The sequence below is a fragment of the Scyliorhinus canicula genome, chromosome 19, assembly GCF_902713615.1.
Source record: "Scyliorhinus canicula chromosome 19, sScyCan1.1, whole genome shotgun sequence".
NCBI classification, from domain to species: Eukaryota; Metazoa; Chordata; class Chondrichthyes; order Carcharhiniformes; family Scyliorhinidae; genus Scyliorhinus; species Scyliorhinus canicula.
The window spans coordinates 19,719,413-19,742,107 of record NC_052164.1 but is presented as its reverse complement, the minus strand read 5'-3'; the positions used below and the strand labels follow the sequence as shown (position 1 = coordinate 19,742,107).

The window sequence follows — 22,695 nt, the reverse complement described above, 5'->3', positions numbered from 1 at the left end:
ATCACATATGCAGTGGGATATCATTGACAGTGAAATGTTGACACCCAATAACATTGTGTCATAGCTACTTCTGATTCCAAGCAAGAAATGAACTGTTTGTAGTTGAATTTGGATGAATTGCCCATGAATTGGCCCTAATTAATATAAAATTTCATAATCACAAGACACACATTAAATTTTTTTTATTAGTCAAATGTTCGTGCCCAAATTGAGGGTGCACACTATCCATGTTGCAAAATGCTTTCATTAAGAGGTAAAGAAACCAGAAAAATGAAGTGCATCCATACTTATATGGTCACGAGTTTCTAATTCTTCTCCCAACACCAATATAAATAACCATGAGTGGAACTCACCCCATGGTGAGTTCAGTCTGATGTGAAGACCTGGCATCAGGAAGGAAGGTGTCCTCTTGAGAGCCAACTCCCTTCCCATTCTGTTAACCTCTCAGTCTTCTTATCCACCTCCTGTCATTACTCACCCATGGAGCTCGAGTGGGCGCTTTACCAGCAACAATCACTGCTCTCGAGTGGCATTGCCAGACAATAAAGAGCTGCCAGCCTCTAGCCAGCAGCTCTTGGCAGATGGGACTTCTGTCCCTAGGACCCTACATCCTGGGAAAGACATGCCGCTGTTAAATTAAGTCCCTGATTTTCGCTTAACGCAGCAGGCCTTCCCGAAAAGGAGTGTGTGATGATGCACTTTCAGAGACTTCATTAGTGAACAAAAGTGATTTGTTTACAGTGATCCTCGAGCCGCATGTTTACAGCTAATTCTAACATACCTCTGCCCTAGGAGAATTCCTCTCCCGGATTCTCCACTCGAGTCCCGATTGGTCACCCAGGCAAAGTGACCCATACTCTGCTGTGCTGCCCTTGAAGGGACAATCACCGCAAAGCGGCATGTGGCTCACACTAGCTTTCCAGTCAGCAGGTTGACCCCTGCTTCTTGCAGTAAATTCTTCTGTGTGTGTGTGTAAATTGCACCTTATCTGTTCAGTGTTCTGTTAAAGTTGGCAGAGATAACAGGTTGTATCTGCGACAATCTGTCTCAGAAGGAAGCTTAAGCACGCTATTTGGGTTGGATGGGTAGGTTTTCTACTCATCAATGTGATGTAAATGGGTACCTCAAACCCACACCCCTCAATTGCCAGGTACAACATAGCTCACTCCACACTGCTGCTCTTTACATCCAAACTACCTTTCACATGGGCTACTTACCAAGGAAAGAAAACCTTAATCCAAGCTCCTGAGGTGAGGAGGTGGCTTTCTAATTATGCAACTCGAAGTTAATTTTCGAATTCGACATTTTTTTTCCCTTTTGTTATTCTTGTGAATTGTGCAAGCTGGAACATGTGACACCTTTCAAAACATGAAGTGGGTATGGCATTGTACATCTCGAGACATTTTGATATTTTCAAACAAATCTGCACTTTTTTCAAGTTATTGCGACAATATATTTTTGTTCCGAAATATTACAGGTCATGTTTGAGGTGCAGGGTGATGTAATCAATGGAAGAAGCCACAACGGCCCAAGAAAAGCAAGAAAAACAACGGATGAAAAAGTACGATTAAAGATAGAGTTGCAATGGCAGCTGCTGTTTCCCTTGTCCTTCTCCAATGGCCAGATTTATTTTCATAACTCGTGCACATTTTTGCTATTCAATATATTAATTGTGCGGGTGGTTGATGCTAAGTTGTCTCTGCTGGCTTTTTGTTAATTGATGACAATTTCTTTTGCTAAAATAATTTAGCAGCTAATTGCCATCTGAAGTAGTATAAACCGTTAATTTCAGTCGTACTTGCACTGCTGTGAAATGTATATGCGGGAGTTGTAGGTTGGCCACCAACTTAAAAGACCACAAGTCACAATGGTTTTAGCCAGCAGCAAGACAACTATCAGGATCTGGTTGCTAAAGCTGTCTAGAGACTCCTCTTAATGACACAGTTTACCGCAGGTTAGATCACCTACATTTGCAATGATAAAATAGCTGAAATTATTTTATTGTAACATAGAATTTTAAATTTCTCCCAGGTTGATAAATTTTTCTGGCAGGCACAGCCCACGCAAATTACTAGATTATTGGTATGCTTGTTCAGAGGAGGTTCTGTGATGAGAATTAAACAAAAATAGTCTGGAGTTACAGAGGAATATATTTATTATCTTATCCATTGTTAATGCAGATAATTAAATCTTTTGTTTCCATGCTATCCTCCCTATTGACTAATTAGCAAGCTGTTTTCTGTTTTGGCTAGATAAGCAAATCTTTTTTTTAAACCAAGCTTTGGAAATCAAGATGTTTTACATACTCATTCATCAACAAGACCTCTTCATTCCACCTCTGCAATATTGCCCGCTTCCACCCCGTTTCAGTATTAAGGACCCACATCCATTTCTTTTGTTGCCTCTGGTCTCAATTTCTTCAGTGTTCTTCTTGTTGATCGTCAAACCTTCGCTCTTCATAAACTCTTAACTTACCCACAACTCCGCTGCCTGCATCATGCCCAGCGCTGGTCACCCATTGCCCATGTTCTCAGAAATGACACTTAACATTCCTTTCTCCTTGTCTTGAAATCTACCTTCATTCTTGAATCGGCTCCACCTTTGGGCTTGCATCTGCTTCCCCAACTTTCCTCATTTAGCTCAAGCCTTCAGTAGCAATGGGCCATTGGTAGCACCTTCAAATTCTCTGGAACTCCCTTCTTAAAACCCTTTCTCTATTCACATCTCTCACCACCTTTATTTTACAGAAAAAGTGATCCCAACTGGTTTTCTTTTTGCCCAAAGCTTTGGACATTTTTCAAAGTTAGGGTGCTGTGGTAATGCAATGAAAGCAGTAATTAAAACAGATAATGCTGAATCAACTCAGCAGGTCCGCTTCTGTAGAAGGGTCATATGGAATCAAAATGTTAACTCTACTTCTCTCTCCACAGATGATGCGAGACCTGCTGAGTTTATCCAGCATTTTCTGTTTTATTTCTGATTTTCCGCACCTGCAGTATTTTACTTTGATATTAAAAACAATGTTGTTTGTGTGATTTAAGATTAAGGCAATTTTGTACACTTGTTAAATTACCAGAAATGTTTTTGCTAACTTTTTTTTAAAAACGTTGTTTTTCAGCTGCTGTTAAGCCATTATGAGATTTGCTGCTTTGGCTCTTTTACAGGAATGAGTAGAGGTAAGAGCTTCTCAATTGCCTGTCAAACTCCTGTGTGAGTAACTAAGGCAAGCTGTTAATGGCTGATCTTAGATCCATGGAAGTTTTGGTAGGTTACTCTGGCTTTCTGGTAAGAAAATAAATTAAATCACCCGAGTTGTTACTATATAATGTATAGTTGTGTTGTTTTTTTGCACAGATTAACATTTAAACCAGGGCCGAATGGACTTGTGTGTTCTTCAAGTTTATAAATGTACATTTGAAAAGTGCAGCGATTACCCTTAAGCAGTCTGGAATGTCAGTACAAAATAAATTCACTTTGATTGTCTGGTAGGGTGGGGAGCACCAGCTTGGTGGGGAGGGGAGAGTTCCACTTAGTGCTGAGCCGTACTCCCTTTAAAGGTGGCGCCTCGACCTCCGTGGAGTATGTTCAAGAAAGAGGACCGAGTATGTTATCAGGCCCCGCTCTGCCAGAGTGACCAGCGTAAATCCTGCCCACCTTATTTTACTCAGAGAGGCTCAAGATATGGAGAGAACACTGTGCTGTGCAGCTGGAGAGCTGCACGCCGGTTTTCAGTATGAGCCTGACATTTTGGAAAAAAATATGGTAAGATTCCGTCCCATATCTTTTGATACACTAACTTAAGAACAATCAATCAAACTCCGTCTTTAATATTTCAGTTGACCTAAAGTGGACTGCCAATGGGAAGAGTGTTCCTGATTTCAGTTCTGAAAACAAATGCTTTCAGCTTTCACTCCTGATTCAGCTCTTGATTTCAGGATTCTAACTCTGTTCTAGATTCCCCCACTAGAGGGAGCAGTCTCTCTATATCTTCAGTATTGAATCCCGTTGTCATTTTAAATACTTCTGGTTAAATCACCCATCAAACCTTCTTACCTTCAGGAAGTACAAAGTGTGAAACGGTAATCATTAATTTAAGCCTTGTGACAATTTTGACTGATGCTACTGCTTTAAATTGTAACGGTTCTTCTCTCCATTTTCCTATGGATATTTGCTGGTTATTGAGTTATGTAGTTCCACAAATGCCAGTTTCTTTCTCTCACTCTATCTCTCTTTCCAATTATTCACTATTCATGTTGTTAGGTTTTTGACAGCTGAAGTCAACTCTTCCCTTGTCCATGTCCACTCTGGGGATGAAATCAAGAGAGGAGGAACTGAGAAACTCTTGTGCTTGGGCAACACACTGCAGCTCTACTGTATAATGATGCAGGGTGTTAGGACAGTGTTTAGTGTCTACAATGTCCACTTTGTGTGTTGCGCTTCCTCGACTATGCTTGGTGCCCCCATACAAAGCAGAGACCGGCTGGTTCCTGAGAGAGAGAGGAAATTGAAGCAAGAGTTTCCCCTCCCCTTGTAGCAGCTGCTTACAGTGCCTGTTTCACAGAGTTGCGGAAACAGGTTGCCTGAGCACCTATTTAACTTGAGAATGGTGTCTGCTGCAGAAAAATCTCGAGGGGTAAGTGAGGAATGGGACGGGTCAGAAATGCTGGGAGCAAAGGAGAAAAATAAGGTGCCCTTTGTCTTGGGTGTAGAATTGTAGCCCAGAAGAGAATCTTATCACTTGTCCTTGAATACAGAATTTAATCCACATAACCACAACTAGTTTCCTGTAAGGCACCAGCATTTTAAAAATAAATCAAAACAGCTGTGCATCTGGTCTCGTCGTCACAAAGTGCCAACTGTAACCATGGTAACTGCGTTCACCCTTAAGCAGTCTGGAGTGACAGTACAAAATAAACTCACTAGTCTACAGCTGACCCAAACATAAATGCATATGAAACCTAGAGCTTACTTTACCAGGTACTTTCTGAATGAAATGCGTGAAATAAATTATCCACAAAAGTCAATTCAGATTTGCTGCCATTCCTGATTTTTCTTCAAACAACTCTAGCTCTGCAGTGATGCCTTTCCTTTTATTCTCTCCTCCGTGCTCTACAACCATAACATCCACGCGCGCCTAGAATCTCTAATTAAAGTTTTCTTGTGCATAAACAGAATGTCACATGAACTTGTTGAATACCATAAAATAATCTGTGTCATTCATTAATATCTTTGTCATTCAACTTTTTTCCTTTTTTTTATTGACATCGAATGTCCAGCTCAAACAGGCCATTTGGCCCATCTGGTCCATAGTATTCATACTTGTGGAACTAATGGAGGAAGAAAAGGGAAAACTGTATTTAACATGCATTTGACACATCTTCAGGACATGTTAGGTGCTGCACAATCAAAGCATTGTTCTTATGTAGGCAATCGTGACAGCTGGTTTGCACACACAAAATAATAATAATCTTTATTAGTGTCACATGTAGGCTTACATTAACACTGCAATTAAGTTATTGTGAAAATCCCTTAGCCGCCACACTCCGGCACTTGTTTGGGTACACAGAGGGAGAATTCAGAATGTCTAATTCACCTCACAAGCATGTCTTTCAGGACTTGTGGAAGGAAACCAGAGCACTCGGAGTAAACCACGGGGAGACTGTGCAGACTCCACACACAAGTGATCCAAGCCGGGGACCGAACCCGGGTCCCTGGCAGTGTGAAGCAACAGTGCTAACCACTGCTACCGTGCCGCCCAAAAACATCCCACTAAGAGCAATTGCGTTCAATATGTTTGTCATAGGCAGTGCTGGGTGAAGACTAAATGTTAATCATGTTGCAGAGAAATTTCTACTGCTCCTCTTTGTATAGTGCCAAAGTCTACTGCCCCATTTGAATATATAGATGGTTCTGGGTTTAACATCAGAATACATCATTTTATTTTTTAAATGGAGCACTGAATTAAAGGTGAATTATACAGGTGGCAACCTGACATACAGAGATTTGTATTGGTGTATTCACACAATAAATGTGTTTTCCATTTTGCATGATTGAATACTTAGAGCAATATCCTTATAGAAGTAAAACTCTGATCTGGTGCCCCCAGCTATTTTAAGGTCACCTTTTTAATTGCCTATGGGTTTAATAGGGTTCACTCAGTATGTCATGATAAAGCTGGAGGTGTTTTATCTCAAGTGATTTGACATAGTGTGCACACATTTTATTTATGTTGAAGGTACATTTAAATGTGGCTTTACCCATGCCTCCAAATGTTGCCCAACCAGCCATTGTCTTTTTATTGTATTATCCTTCAACTCATGAAAACTGCACATGCATTTACATGAATTAACAAATAGTACACTTTTTAGTAAATTCAACCAGCTCTCAAACTCCTGTTAGCATTATCTGACCTTTTATTTAAAACCAGTACCTGAATGGCAGTAGAAGATTGGAGGTATACTGTTGAAGATGCGACTGTGAGGTAATCAAAGTAAACAATTGTAGTTTTTTTCAGCATTCTTGATACCTATGTTAATTTGGAAGTGGAACAGTCGTTTTTGATTTGAGAATGGAATTCAGTTCCGAGCGGGTTGTCGATCCATAGATCTTATAAATTGATGGCCTCACTTGAAGCTCATAGTGATGGGTGAAGTTGTAGTTATGCCACTTAGTGGGCAGTAGGGGTGGAAGCTGTACATGTTGTCAAGCTGTATTATAGTTATCTGATGATGTCCTTGGAAGCCAGATATAGAAAATTATTTTCTTTTCCAGGACTAACGTCTCAACTGGAAATTAAACATTTACTCACAAACAGTGGGGTCGATGAACCCCCTGAAAGAGAACTCCACCCAAGTCCCCTCCTCCATCCATCTTGACCCATTCCCGTAACCTAACCCGTACATCCCTGGACACTAAGGGGCAATTTAGCATGGCCAATCCACCTCACCTGCACATCTTTGGACTGTGGGAAGAAACCCACGGAGACACCTGGAGAACGTGCAAACTCCATACAGACTGTGAGAGAGGAAAGCTCTCCTAGACTGCACCCTTGCAATATTTGACAAGCTGCATGTTGGCTTTTTCCTTACTTTTCGATTTATGCAACCCCCCCCCCCCCCCCCACCCCACCAAGAACCCAGCAATATGATCTGTGCTGTTCTACAAGAAGATATTATCTCTGAAATGTAGATATCTTTTGTTGCTACTGTCATCTTTAAGTGTCCTATGTTGTCGGCTATGTACGTTCATCTTAAACTTTCCTGTTTTTAGAGAATGTTGAGCAGATATAACAAGTGTGGAAGTCATTGACAGTAAATGATAGATGTACTTGTCATTAAAACAATGCAAATAAGATTAAATCAGTAGTTCTGGGTATTGGCTGCCAGTTCAACACCAGCTGCTAAAGTGCACCATGTTGATGCTACACACAGCAGAGTTAATGTTTGTGATGTTTTTGCCACGAATGGTAATTTGCAGTTGATCACCAGGAATATTGGCGGATTTACATATTATCAAATTATAAATCTCTTTACTGGAATCAGGCTCTGAAGCCATTAAGAGTTATTAAAATATCGATCGAATACTTGACCAGTATTTTTGTAAATGTCAAGGATTGATCTCCATCATCAACTATAAGATTCTTAAATTGTCCGCTGTGTTGCGTTTAGGGTTTCTTTGGTAGTTATTTACAAAATGAGAACATCGACCTGCTAATATACAAGGAATTGCAAAAATGAAGTCTCTCCCTCTCAGTTGTATGCCATTCTTTTTACAGTTTAAAAAAAATGGTAACTAAAGAAAGCTGTGTGAAGTTTAATGCCTGTATTTGCTTAGTCCAGTGATTTTATGCGGAAGACGATATTGACCTTGCAAATGTTTTGATAAGATATACCATGTCCAAGGATGATTTACAGCAAGTGACCCCAGGGAGACCTCTTCCTTTCTTGTGCATCACTTTCGCTGCATTTCCAATGTCCTCAATCCTCGTTGCGCACAATGGAAATTTCAGAGTGTGGTATGCTACATGCTCACTGGTTAAGTGCATGTTTAACCTTGCGCGATGGGCTTTGGAATATTGGAGCTCTTTGTTGTTTGATGACTGGGATGCAGCTACCACTGTGCCACCTCTATTGAAGGTCATGGGTCATTTTGCTTATTCCCATTGAAACTTCAAAAGCATGCTGTGCCATAGGCAGGAATCTCCTGGGTATTCTAGTCTCGTTCCCACATGCCTTAAACACCCCTTACAAAGGAAAATAAACTACTGTTGTGTGGAGACCACACACAAGTGATTGGTAATCTGAGGCTTCTTGGCTGCCTCCTCAAACACTTGAAAGACTGAAAACAGGATTAATAATGGTTCATTAGTATATAACAAGCTTCAGGATGTTACAATAAATTTAACTTGCTTCAGTTTCTATTCGTTACAAATAGACACATTATACCCAGGTTTTCATAGGCGCTATATCCACCCGGTTTTAATTTTCACTATCATTTTAGCAGTAAAGTTGAGTTTTTTAAAATTTGCTTACCTGCATGTGATCCAGTTTATAAGCAGTAATAGCGAAAGACTCTTTCTGGTGCTTTTGTTTAACAAATATGCAGGATTATGATTAATTTGCTTTACTCTTTTAGTGTGCTCAGGGCCCTTAATGTGATTGTGTCAGGATTTTTGTATCCTGAACTTGGAGTCATCTAAAATTCCATGTTTGCCCTTTCCTATACATGCTGCATTATGGATATCATCCACAGACCTTGGCATCACTTCACACAATTGCAATCACCACCTCTAAGTCAGACTGCGTTCAGTCATAATCCAATCTTGGATGAACCATAATGTCCTCAAGTTAAACATGAAAACGACACCCATTGGTGGGATTCTCCGTAGCCCGATGCCAAAATCGGGAACGGCGATCGGGCGGAGAATGGTTCCCGACGCCGGAATTTGGACAGGTGCCGGTTTGACGTTGGATTACGATGCTCCGCCCCTCCAAATCGGCGTCATTGGGACACGCACCGCGCGCAGTCGCAATGCCGTTGGTGCGTCATCAGCCGGCCCACCCGCGATGCTCCGCCTCCGATGGGCTGAGTTCCCAACGGCATGGGCCATGTGTGGTCCCAGCGTTCGGGAGCCTGGCGTGCCAGCTGCGGGGAGAGAGAGGGTTAGTGGACAGTGTCCAGCGCTGCCACACTCGGTCGAGATCCGTGCAGCTGGCCGGGGAGGGCTTCTGCCAGGGCTAGGGGGAGTGGTGGGGGGTGGCCGGGAGGTGGGTTTGGAGTGGGCAGGTACGCAGTCCAGCATGGCCATTTCTTCTGGAGCGACCGGTGTGGGGTGGGGGGGGGATTGTCGGCATGTGTGGCTGCAGCTTGTCAGCTCTGCGCATGTGCAGCACGGGCCCCGTCGATTCGTCGACCATTTTCCACGCATTCTGTGGGTGGTTCACACGGCTCCAGTACTAGCCCCTCACCGGTACCGGAATTGGTGAGGGTTTCGCGCCGATCTTCCCGTCGTGAAAGACCACGGATCCTCTATTGGTGTTGGCACTTAGCTTCGAATGGAGAATCCAGCCCATTGTCTTTTATCTCTGTTAAATGTGCTTGCCACTGGTTTCTCAATCCCTCCCGACCCACTCTCTTGCAGGTTGAGCCATTCTGTTTTCAACCTTGGTGGCCTATTCAACCTCAAGCTGAGCATCATCTGATCTGCATAAGCTAAGAAAAATATCGCTTGTGTGAACAATCGTAATATTATCACTTCTGCCCCTATTCTTAGTTCATTTGCGACTAAAACCCTCATCCATGACGTTTGTGACCTCCCAATTTGACGGCTACATTGTCCTTCTGGGTGGCCTCTCATCTTCCATCTTCTTTTCTATTGATAAATTGCTCGAGTTGGTGGACTTTAATATTTGACTGCTTGCTACCAATTCCTGTTCTGTTGACCTTGGCTAAATAATATTTAATCAGACTTCCATTAAAAGATCAGAAATGGGGATATTCACTGAAGATTTCACAATTCATGACTCAAATGCAGAAGCAGTCAGTATCCATATGAAGTAAGAACTGGATAATATTAGCTGATAAGTGGCAATCAACATTCGTGCCACACCGTTGCCAGGCAATGACCATCTCCAACGGGAGATAATCTAACCAGAGCCCCTTCAATGGCATTCCCATTGCTAAATCCCCCACTGTTAACATCCTGGAGTTACTATTTGATCAGAAACTTAACTGGAATAGCCAAATAAATACTGTGGCTGCAAGAGGAGGTAGGAGGCTAGGAATCTTGTGACAATCTACAAGGCACAAGTCAGGAGTAATGGAATATTCTCCATGTGCTTGGATGAACGCATCTCCAACAAAACTCAAGAAGCTTGGCACCAGCCTGGACAAAACAGCCCACTTGATTGGCACCCCATCACCTTCAATATTCACCTCCTCCACCGACGATGCACAGTGGCAGCAGTGTATATCATCTATGAGATGCATTGCCTCAACTGACCAAGACTCCTTTGACAACACCTTCCATACTCTAACCCTCTACCAGCAGGGGCATGGGAACACCGCCACTGCAAGTTCCTCTCCAAGCCATACACCATCCTGACTTGGAACTATATCGCAGTTCCTTCATTGTCGCTGAAACTCCTTCCCAACGGCACTCTGGGGTACCTCCGCCACACGCAGTAATTCAAGAAGGCAGACCACCAATGCCACCTCAAAGGACAATTGGAGATCGACAGTAAATGCTGGCCGAGCTAATACACCTACATCCCATGACCAAAAGGCTGTATTTCCTGCCAACGCGGTGCGTGCACAATTGTACCAACGTGATGTAATTGTGAGCAACAGAGACCAGAATTCATTCCCCCAACCTCAGTGATACTTATCCTCTCCATTTGGTTTCTCAATTTCTTTTAAGCAAAATTGAAACTCGCAGCAGTCCTCATGACAACTGAAACCGACACTTTTTCATTTTAAGTAAATCTTGATAAGCGACACCATTTTCAGGAGAGGAAGAAAGAAAAGAGGAAGGGTAACATGGTGGTGCAGTGGTTAGCACTGCTGCCTTACGGCGCCGAGGACACTGGTTCAGTCCCAGCCCTGGGTTACTGTCCGTGTGGAGTTTGCACATTCTTCCCGCGTCTGTGTTGGTCTCACCCTCACAACCCAAAGATGTGCAAGGTAGGTGGATAGGCCACGCTACATTGTCCCTTAATTGGGAAAATTGAAATAAATAAATAACAAAAATTTTCAATGATGGTGAATGAATCACTCTTGATCCTAAAACCACCTCTTCCGTACATATCATGCATATGGTTCCAAGTTTCAGTTCATAAAAGATGCCTGCTTATAGAAACACTTTTCTGCTCTAAATGTGTAATGTGTTGATGCAAGTCTGAATTGTCGTAACATTATCATGTAGATGTTCCAGGATCATTCACTGGATTTGAATGATCAGAGTTGTCACATGGGTTTTCCATCCCAGCATTTCACAGTGACGGGTAATGTTTGTGGTCCCAAGGGATTTTGTTATGCCATCCTAGGTAGCATATTAGAACCATGGACCAAGAATGATAAAAGTTCACTACAGTTCACTTTTATTTTGAAAAAAAACTTTTTATTTTAACAGAAAAGGTTGAAATTGGGCCTAGCGGAGACCAAAGTTAAAGAAGGTTTTGAGTTGATTTTTAAAAAGCAAACGCTTCATTTCTTGCTTATTAGCAAACTGATAACGATAGGCATATATTCAGAAGGGGAATGAGTGCTAAAGAACTATGGCGAAAATGAGAAGGCAGAATTTCATGAAGCAGATGGTTAGAATATTACATGTAGTTATTGAGGTAGACACTAACATTGTTTAAAGGGAAGTCAAAAGGGAGGAATATGGAAATATAGGGAAATGAGATTAATTTAAAGAGGGAGCATTAGCTCATGTGTGATGCTCTGAAGGACATTAGTACTTTTTTGCATTATCAAAATTGTACTTCATTCTGTATGTATGTGTGTGTGTATTTGTGTTATAAAAGCTTCCTCCATTTTGTTGAAAACAAACATGTTTACTGTTGTATTAAAATGGTCAACCTTCCATGCAAAAAAGGGTAATTATCTGGCTTAACAGTATGAAGCTTTCCTGGGGGTAGTGACTATTGGGAAGTAAAAGGTGCAATGCAACTTGAGTTCTTTTTTTAATTAATGGACAGAAAGTTGGGCGCAGCATATATTGGATATAGAGCCCAATAAGAAAAGCTTTGCTTTGGGGATAGCGAGTTCTTGTTGTTCTAGGCACTCCCAAGTAACACAGAGAAGCTTTCAACATCAAACTTTATAACTAGAATATAATGGAAAATTCAACAATAATTATTCTCGTCTTATGTGGATCATAGATAGTTACATTACATGGGGATGAGAATATTACATGTAGTTATTGAGGTAGACACTAACATTGTTTAAAGGGAAGTCAAAAGGGAAGAATATGGAAATATAGGGAAATGAGATTAATTTAAAGAGGGAGCATTATTATCATTGTATAATGCCTGCACAAGGTCACACTCGGTGCATAATTTTTGTTCCTCAATTGCTTTGTTTCCTACGCAACTGAGGTTGGGAATTGAAGCTGAACAAATTAATTTTGAATTGTGCTGAAAGTTTTTTTAAAATTCCGGTCGTGCCATCACTGTGAAATGTAGGTAAGAAACATGTCATAAACGAATATTGCTCTCTCTTGCAGATCAGCTCGAGTGGATGGTAGAACTCTGCGGTGCTTCCATAATTAAGGAACCTTATTTATTCACCTATAGTTCTGTAAGTACAAGATAATATGCCTTAAGGTCATAGAACCATTAAAATGAGAAAATTAGATTTGTGTCTTAATGGAGAGAAATTGAAATCCCATGTTATTAAATAGTACATTATGCCTGCTTAATGATTTGGGGACTAAATTGAGCAGTTAAGCTATGATGCTTTTACATTCACCCCCAAGGCTGTTGGCACTTCAAGATCTGGATAAACTGAAATTTCCTCCAGTTATATGTCACCGCCAATGAAGCTTTCTTTACTTGACTCTGGAATTGAGGATGGTGCTGCGCTGGTTGCAAACATCCCCCCCTCCCCCCCCACAACTGATGTGCCATATTAGGCTAAACCTAACGATGCAGAGCTTGGTATATGACTATACCTCAATCTCTGCTTCCTGCTCCACATCTGTTCTGTTACTAATCTTTCTCCAAAACACCATCAGCACCCGGCCCTTTTTTTTTGTATTGCTGAAATTATTAACCTGAGAAATCTCTGCATTTATGGTATGGTCTGGTTTAGCTCAGTGGGTTAGACAGCTGGTTAGTAATGCAGAACAAGGCCAGCAACGAGGGTTCAATTTCCATACCAGCTTACCCGAACAGGCGCCGGAATGTGGCGACTAGGCGCTTTTCACAGTAACTTCATACTTGTGACAATAAAAGGTTATTATCATTATTACTGTCCACCAGAATATTTAAAATTGTGGGACAAATTTGCAGGTTGCCTTTCCCCTTTAAGCAGGAGGACTTTCAGTCTCCTAACTTATACAGCAGTTTTTCGGCAATTCCTTTCTCTTTCCCCCCCACCCCCGCAACTAAGGCACAAATGGGGGAACAGTCGGGGTATGGAAATTCTCAACGTCTGCCATTTTGTAAAACAAATCATCAATTTTCATGTGCAGTTTGATTCCTTTCTTAGAAATGCGAAAGAAGACATAATGTTATATTGGATGAATGAGCAGATAGATGTGAGCCTGTTTGTGAAGAAAGGTGACTCTTCATGTAAACCGCATCGTCGTCTCAGTCTATACATTCTATAATATGATGCTTCCTTGGTTTCCGCCAAGATCAACATGATCAATCTCTAAATAAAGCATGATTGCTTATTTATGGTGACCTCAGCCTTCAAAAATCAGGACCTAATTATCTCTCAAAGAAAATTATAAGAAATTACAGGCTGGATTCTCCATTCTGGAGACTAAGTGCTTCCTTCAGAGCAGATTCACCCCTGGTCTCCATTGGCGCAAGCAGAAAATTTATGCATAGAAGAGAGCTTGCGAATTCGGTTGGAATCCCGTTATAGAGCATCCATTTTGAGCGGGCGACTCGATACTGAGATCAGGTGGCTACCGAACCCCTTCCCCAAAAATGCAAAACCTGCCTTCCACTGACAAGTAAGGGCATCTCTTTCTTTCCCCTCCCCACCCCACAGCATGCATACATGAGGGTGATCAGTCACCTCCCTGCTATTCTTTAGACCCCCAATTCTTTAGATCCCCAGAGAGGAGCTAGATGAAGTCAAAACACTTAGCTGCATTTGATGTTGTGTGGAGCTGTCAGTCATAGCATGAGTGTTCCTGAACATTGTAGTTAGCATTAAAGCAGGGTAATGAGGATGCATTCAAGCGTGAAGGGAAAGATCAATAGCCAATCCAGAAGCAGCTTTATCTAGAGTAATAAATTGTCAATCACTGGCTAATGCAATGTATTGCTGTGTGAAATTGAATGGAAGATTTGCATTTCAAAGGCTGTCGAGGGATTTGAAACTTTTGAGGAAGCCTCTGACACTTGTAACAGCTGCTGTATCTGAGTGCAGTTGTGGGGATGGCAGAATTAGCATTGTGGGGAGGGGGCTTTCCAATGGACTTTGCGGATTGGGGGGGGGGGCACCTCCAGTATGCACTGTCTCCCTCGACCCACTGCGTCAGGGCTATGCTTGAAAATACCTGCACAAATTCACACTTGTGTGAATTCCGAATGTGGCCTGGATCATCACGGGGGGCAGGAGAATCTGGCTTCTATGACCCATTTGCATCTTCCCGCTGGCACGGGGGATGTAACTCGCTGTTAGCGCTGGCGGGGGAATGGAGCATCGGAGCGGGATTGGTGCCCGGTGCCAATCCTGTTTTTAGGCTGATGCATAATTCTTCGCTGGATTGGGAAACTAGCTTCCGGGGGGCGGCCAATGGAGAATCTGCTTATCAACAAGTGTTTTGGTTTGGTCACTTATGTAAAAAATGTCACGTTCAATTCTGGATTTCAAGCAATTCTGTTCAGAAGTAAATACCCCTGTGTGCAAATTGGGTGTGGAAAGGAAATATTGATATGATGAAGCAGTGAATGCTAAAATTCGTGCATTGTAGGAAAGCTATTTTACTGCATTTCTTGAACAGTTTTCCTTTCTCGGTACAGAATTTAAAGTAAATGGAAGGCAATGGTAAAACACTTATTTAAAGATGGGGGATGATTTTGACAATACCTTTTTCATTAACTGTTTCTCCTCCATATATACTGTTCTTCCAGAATCGTACTGCAGTGGTTGTTGTGCAGCCCGATGCTAATTCAGCAAATACTGACTATGAAAGTGAGTACACAGTTAAATCTATATCATTTAGGGATATGCTTGTATTGAAGTGCACTAAACTATCAGCAGGCACCTGTTTTGCAGCCATTAAGTTTTGCATTTCATAAATATCCTGTTATTTAGAACAAATCTATCCCTGTAACAAAGACTTAAGTACAGGGAAAACTTGCTGAACTCTAAATTCTCTGTATTTGCTGAATAATAGATGAAGTACATATGTTTGAAAGAATTCTTCGTTTGGTGACCTACTTGTAAGTCCAAGAAGTGTGCGTGTGCTTTGCACTTAAATACAAGAGAGGTGAGAACATAGTGGGGTGAATGGAAGAGAAATGAATGCGTGCTAAAAGTGCAGTCCCAATTTAAAAGCTACTTGCACTGCATACTCATCTCCGCAACCATTCCAACCGAGTGAGGAGTCTTGTGGATAATATCTGTTATCGATTTTTTTCCCCAAAAATCCTAGTTTTGGCTGGTCTCGTAGGCATGGGGTTCCGAAATTGGGTTCTGCAAGACCCCTGCAGAGTTTCTGTGGTCGGTCTGGCTGGGAGGTTGGCAAGAAGAGCCACCTAATCTGCACAGCTTTGGACTGTGGGAGGAAACCAGAGGAAACCCACAAAGACACGGGGAGAACATGCAAACTGTGCAGTTACCCAAGGCTGGAATTGAACCCGGGTTCCTGGTGTTGTGCGCCCACTGTGCTGCCCGCAATAATTAATAATAATAATTGGGAATAACTAATGTTTGTAGGGATTCTTTTTAAATGGTTGAAATTTGAAGTGGAAACCTATAATAAAGTTATTGCTAACAATGTATAATGTTGCCATTTTGTTACAGCAATCCAGAGACAATACAACACTGTCGTTAGCAGAGAATGGATATTGGACAGTGTTGCTTGCTATCAGAATCATCAACTGGAAGCTTATATAGTCTGCCAACTACATTGAAATGCAGCATCCTGAAGATGTATTTGTCATTTAAATAGAATGTAAATAACAGAAAGCTGTGAATTGGTTTTACTTTATTAAAAGACGGAGAAAAATTCTGATCATAAAAGCAGGAGCAGAGAAACTGCTTCTTAATTAACCCGTTCAAATTTATTTTGCTGTTGGTCTCGTGGTATATTGTTTTAATGGAGGCCTGATGCCGTTTCTTTCAAATGCTCAAGTGTCGACACCATAATATTCTATTACTAAATGTTGGGCCTAAGTATAAACTTTTTTTATATCCAATCAAAACAATATTAAGTGGTAGGCGTGGACTTCACCATCGAGCCAACTGGAGTACAGCATCTTTGTGATAAATTTCAGCCTCAGAAGTAATAGAAAATACTGTGATGGCAATTCAATTTTGTGGCCTCGCCAGCAGAAGAAATATTCTAATCTACAAAGCCTATAGTTATACTAGCATTTTTTCAGCTATCGCTCTTTACTTTAGTAAATGTTTTGCTGACTATTGTGGAAGAAAATTATTTTTAGGCTTTGCATGTCTTAGTTTACTTTAAGAAGTCTTACAACACCAGGTTAAAGTCCAACAGGTTTGTTTCAAACACGAGCTTTCGGAGCACGGCTCCTTCTTCAGGTGAATGGAAAGGCTTGTTGCCTTTCCTCACTTTGTTAACCATTGGTCGTCTTTACCTAGAAATGGTCTTCATCTGATAACGGCAGTAGTTTTTTTTTTAACCTATGCAGTCTCATTCACCTGAAGAAGGAGCCGTGCTCCGAAAGCTCGTGTTTGAAACAAACCTGTTGGACTTTAACCTGGTGTTGTAAGACTTCTTACTGTGCTCACCCCAGTCCAACGCCGGCATCTCCACATCATTAGTTTACTTTGAAACACAGACCTAATCCCCCCAGCTTTTCCTGCGCACACATCAGCCATGGGCTCAGTTGGTAGCACACTCACCTGAGTCAGGGATTGCGAGTTCAAATGTGGTTCCAGTGACTGGAGCACAAATCTAGGCTGGCACCCAGCTATTGGAATTGCCACCTTTTGAATGAGATGTTGAGCCAAAACCCCTTTGGTTCTCGGGTAGATGCAAAAGACCCCATGGCACCGCTTTAAAGAAAAGTACTGCGAGTTATCTTCAAAATCCTGGCCGATAGTTATCCCCCAAATAAATCATCTGGTCATTATCCCTTGCTGTTGTGGGACTATGTTGACTGCCACTCTCCACATTGCGAAGACAAAACTTCAGAGTGCTGTATTGACTGAAAAGTGCTTCTGAGTGCACAGAGGTTGTAAATGGTGAGACATTAATGCAAGTCGTTCTTTCACTTAAACTTTACAAGTGGCTGTCATCCACCGTAGCCACCAAATTCTTTCACTCCGACAGATCTGCAGTTATTGTTCCTTTGCGCATTCGGAGCTAGTTTTTGGGAGTGTAGGAGGAGGAAGGAACTGTCCTCACTTTGTTAACCATTGGTCGTCTTTACCTAGAAATGGTCTTCATCTGATAACGGCAGTAGTTTTTTTTTTTAACCTATGCAGTCTCATTTATCAGCAAGAACACTCCATATTTTTTGGCTCTAAGATCAGAGTTCTGAAAACATTACCTGAAAAGTTGATAAATTTTACAGAATGCATCAATGATTGAAAGCTTAATCTAACTAACCTTTCTCTTAAGTTTTTACTTGTTCATCTTGATTCCAGTACTGCCCAAAGAAAAAAGTGGCAACTGATGTGGAGTTTATTTCTATCCACTTTATGTATGATATTATAGACCAATGTGGAATAGGCACCACCTCCTGACAATATAACTGAATTTGCTATCAGAGAGCTGAACCAGGTCTTATGACTGCATGCTGATCCAGTTTATTACTGGTTTTATTTTCCCAAACGTGGGGTAAAATGAAGGCAGGCTGTGCTCCTGATGCTCGATGTAACAATTTTTTTCCTTTTGTACAGAGATGTAAAATACCTTTATAGACCTTTGTATAATTTTATGCAATTGACAATAGTGATTAAAACAAATTATGAACATTCTCAATGATGAGCTGCCCTTTGTAAATTGAGTTCACTCTACTTTGATCAAAATAGTACAAAATCACGCACAGCAAAGTATCTCTTAATTATAGTTTTGAGGCTGGAAGACTATGCAATTAACTGCAGGTAAGTTTTGCGAGCAAGATAAATTGAACTGTATCTGCATATTTCTGGCTGTCTGCAGTAGACAGGTGTCCTGTGGGAATGAAGCTGCTTGAAGTATATAAATGAAGAGGGCAACTGAAATATTCAGAAATGGGTCTGTGGTCTAAAATGCAAATCAGTGACGGCAATAGAGATTCATGTATAACAACTGTAAAGTCATATCTTGTTAGGTAGGTTCCACTATCAGGTATGTATAAAGATAGGAGTATTTGTTCCACTCTTGTACCATTGAGGTCTGTTCACACTTTAGAATTACATGTTGCATATGTGTGAGTCGCTCAGTCTAATTATTGCTTGAAGAATTTTTCTGTTTGCTGATAGTACGTGCCATTCTGCTGAAGTAAAGCAATGCTCCTTTTTAAAAATAAATTTAGAGTACCCAATTAGTTTTTTTCAATTAAGGGGCAATTTAGCATGGCCATTCCAACTACCCTGCACATCTTTGGGTTGTGGGAGTGAGACCCACGTAGACATGGGGAGAATGTGCAAACCACACGGACAGTAACCCGGGGCTGGTATTGAACCCAGATCCTCGGTGCCGTGAAGCTGCAGTGCTAACCACTGCGCCACTCGGCTCCTTTTTAAGGCAAAACAAATCTCAACTATTCAGTGAACACAATCTCTGCTTTCTCGGTTTAATTGTTTAATTAGTTAGAAATGAGTAATTTACTTTTCCATTCTACTGTAGAGTAGTACAGCCTGGGCACTGCTGCACTTTATATGACACCTTCAATTCAGAGATTCATCCCAAAGTGCTTTGTGAAAGTATTTAAACATGAGCTGAATCAAATAGGGAAATAGTAGATGGGGAATCAAAACAAGGTCAGAAAGAGATCCATAAAGGTGGGGGGTCATTGAGGTTCTCTCTGCAAAAACTCTTTCATTTCCTCCAGCCAGAATGAAGCAGACGGGCATTGCAAGCGTGTGGATTTGCAAGGATTGCAAAGTACCATTGACTGCATGCACCACATGTCAACTCCAGCCATGTATATTGCTCATAAGAGATGTGCACAGTGGTTAGCACTGCTGCCTCGCAGCACCAGGGACTTGGGCGACTGTGTGGTGTTTGTATGTTCTTGTGCCTGCGTGGATTGCTTTGGGTGCTCTGGTTTCCTCCCAAGATGTGCAGGTTGGGTGGATTATTCATTCTAAATTGTTCCTTTGTGCCCAAAAGGTTAGGTGGGGATTGCAGTGATAGGGTGGGGCCTGGATGTGGGGTGCTCCTTCGGAGGGTCGGTGCAGACTCGAAGGGCCGAATGTCCTCCTGCACTGTGAGAGGTCTGTGATTCTAAGGATTCCGTGTTGCTGAAGCTTAAAAGTGCACTTGCCAGAAGCAACATACATTCATATGAAGAGACCTGTTCTCTGCAAAAAAGGAATATGTTCAAACCTTGGGCCTTTTTAGAATTACCTGGGTGCTTGGGGAGCCTGTAGTTCTCTGTTGCTTTCTCCATGGCAAAACCTCAGCCAATCAGTCTACTTGTCAACCAGCCAGCACCCTTGTGCAGTATAAATTATGAATGTTTTGAAATTTAGCATTCTTGAGTTTGTCCTGCTGAATGCAAGACATAAATTTGACGCAACATGCCTCTCTTTTTCAGCAATATTGAAGTACCAAGCAACTTGCCATGTACCAGAACTGAAAGGGATTTCATTCCCTCGATATGTAGCCGGTGTGATCATAAGCAGCACATCATATAGGCCAATTTCTGATAGCAGTGACAGTGTAGTCATTTTGTGAGTCCTCTGTGCCAACTGTGTTTCAACCACCTAGCAACTAGGGCCATCTGCAGACGACAGGGCTCATGATTCCAGTTCACAACATCCACATATGTGCTCAGCACGCATATGAGAGCTATGCTCCCATGAGAGCCAACCACTAGTTTCCTAGAGCAATGGTTCTGCTGCCTGGACCAGTAGAGGGACTGTGTAGTGCTCAGCTGAGTGGCTTCAAGATTTACTGTCAGTCTGAGCAGAGGCGTGATGCTTCTCCAGAAGAAAGGCTGTGCCAATTGGAGCTGACCAATGGGCTAGCCAGAGCCCATTTCCCAATTCCTGTCTGGTAATGATGATTGGAGGGGGGTTTATATATGTTTTGTAACAAAAGCAAGATTGAAACAGAAACTGACCAGAATAAAGGTATCATAAGACATAGGAGCAGAATTAGGCCACTTGGCCCATCGAGTCTGCTCCACCATTCAATCATAGCTGTATCGATGTGAAAGGGAAGAGACTAACCAATACTTCTGGATGACTACCAAAAATGGCAATGACAGTTTTGAAATTTATAGTTAATGAACTATCTCGCCAAAGATTCGGGAACAGGACCAGGATTAGCCTGAGCTGAAAACCTCTTTTTGCAACACAAGTGATAGTTTTTTAGGGCTAAGCCACAAAAAAATGTGCTTTCTTTGAAAACTAATGGTTAATCACACCATGCAGAAATCTATTGCAATATTGAATGATTGATATAATCAAAGTTAATGGCAGCTTTGTTCTATGTTTTTAAGTTTTATGGTCAGCTAATTTTTGAATTGTACGAGCCCTGCATGATTGGAGCAAATGTGTGATAAAAACTAACATTGCATTGTTGCAACGCTATTATTAACAAATGTACAGGCTTTGAGCATCTGGGGCTACATTTGACCGATCTCCACATCTGTGCAATTCATTAGCTTCCCATACAACTCTGAGTAAGTGTCCTCTTAATGCTTGTTCTCTAGTTTAATACCATCATAGCAAATCCTGGGAACTTTAAAATGCCATTCTCTCCCGCTTGCCTGCCTTTTGTTTTACTGACTGTAACCAATTTATCCCATCAGAGCCTCTAACCTGCTTGTTTAATGTCCTGAGGAAATGTTCTGCATTATTCGAATATCTGTATTTGCTTTCTATGGATAATCCTTCCATTGTGTCTGGAGCACAGAATTTATTGTGTTTAGTTTGCTTATCTTCTTCTGTGCTTATCTCCCTAACCTTCAGCTTCATTCTTAAGCAGATGCTCGTACAGCCGTTTTTATCAACATTGCAGTAACTGCTTGTTCTGAGAGTCCTTTCAGCAAAACCTTTTGGTGGTCTGGGAGGAGACATTCCTTCCAATTTCTAGATTCAGTTGGCATTTGCAAGTTGTGAATTTTATCCTTCAGTCCTGCGGTGGAGTCGGCGGATATCTACAATTTAAAAACCTAGATTATGCCCTACCATAATTGATTTTCCCATACTTTGAGGCTCTGAGTTACAATGTCAGCCTGCGGTGAATGTATCAAAATACTTTTGACGACTTGTAGGGTGCATTCCTAAATATTGATTCTAAATCGGAGATGTAGAACTAAGCAACTAACTGTTCCCTAAATTGCGGACAGGTTTTGATTCCTGTCATGTGTAACACATTGAACAAAAACACAATTTTATAGTTCTTGTTTTGGGCTAGAATAACTTAGCTGAAAGCATAGGAAAATATTGCTAATTTTATTTTGGATGGGCTGATTACAGTGGAAAGGTGCAGGGACAAGCTGTAAGCGGTGAAGCAGCTGTTATACAGTCCCAGTCCTAATTTCACTGATAAACTAGAATTATGCAAATAAAATTAATTGACTGTCAGATGTCTGTGACACAGACTCTTGTGAATTATTCTGAAAAGTGATCACGGCCACTATTTTGTTTCCTGCTGTTAAATTTACCTTCATTTTTGTTCAATTGTGATGAAGGGCCACCGACCTGAAATGTTAACTTTGTTTCTCTCTTCGCAGATGCTGAATGTTTGCAACATTTTTAATGCTATATCCCGACCAACCCCCCATTTCTAATCATAGTTCCCTGTTCTGTAGCTGTAAAAAGCTGCTTTTCGGCACAAGACCATTCGGTATTTGAAATGTATTCCTTGTCAGTGAAGCCTTGCCAATCCTAAAATAAATCCTGATGCACTAATTCAATTGCTCCAAATCCATAATATCCACTCATGTCTATGATGAGATGCAGACAGGCAGTGATTGACACATAGGATAACCAATGAGCACACACGACACAGAACAGCCAATCACCAGACAGGACACCACCACTATAAAGCCCACAGGGCATTAAGACTCTCCATCTCTCACATGTCACGGCTAAGGCGATAGTCACAGTGCACAAGCCAGTGAACATCATCACCATGTGGTAGAGAGCTAGTTT

General features: G+C 41.5%; 1 protein-coding gene across 9 annotated transcripts in view; it reads left to right on the top strand.

Annotated features, from left to right (window-relative positions):
• LOC119953900 (breast cancer type 1 susceptibility protein homolog) overlaps positions 1-16,869 on the top strand; it is a 94,974-nt gene extending 78,105 nt beyond the window's left edge. For all 9 annotated transcript variants that reach the window (XM_038778542.1, XM_038778541.1, XM_038778540.1 and 6 more), the window contains 5 exons: positions 1,478-1,561; positions 3,119-3,176; positions 12,728-12,801; positions 15,318-15,378; positions 16,213-16,869. In XM_038778542.1, the coding sequence (XP_038634470.1) occupies positions 1,478-1,561; positions 3,119-3,176; positions 12,728-12,801; positions 15,318-15,378; positions 16,213-16,322 (387 nt within the window). In that variant the 3' untranslated portion in view covers positions 16,323-16,869. The remainder of the gene's footprint in view (positions 1-1,477; positions 1,562-3,118; positions 3,177-12,727; positions 12,802-15,317; positions 15,379-16,212) is intronic.
• The last annotated feature ends 5,826 nt before the right edge of the window (positions 16,870-22,695 follow it).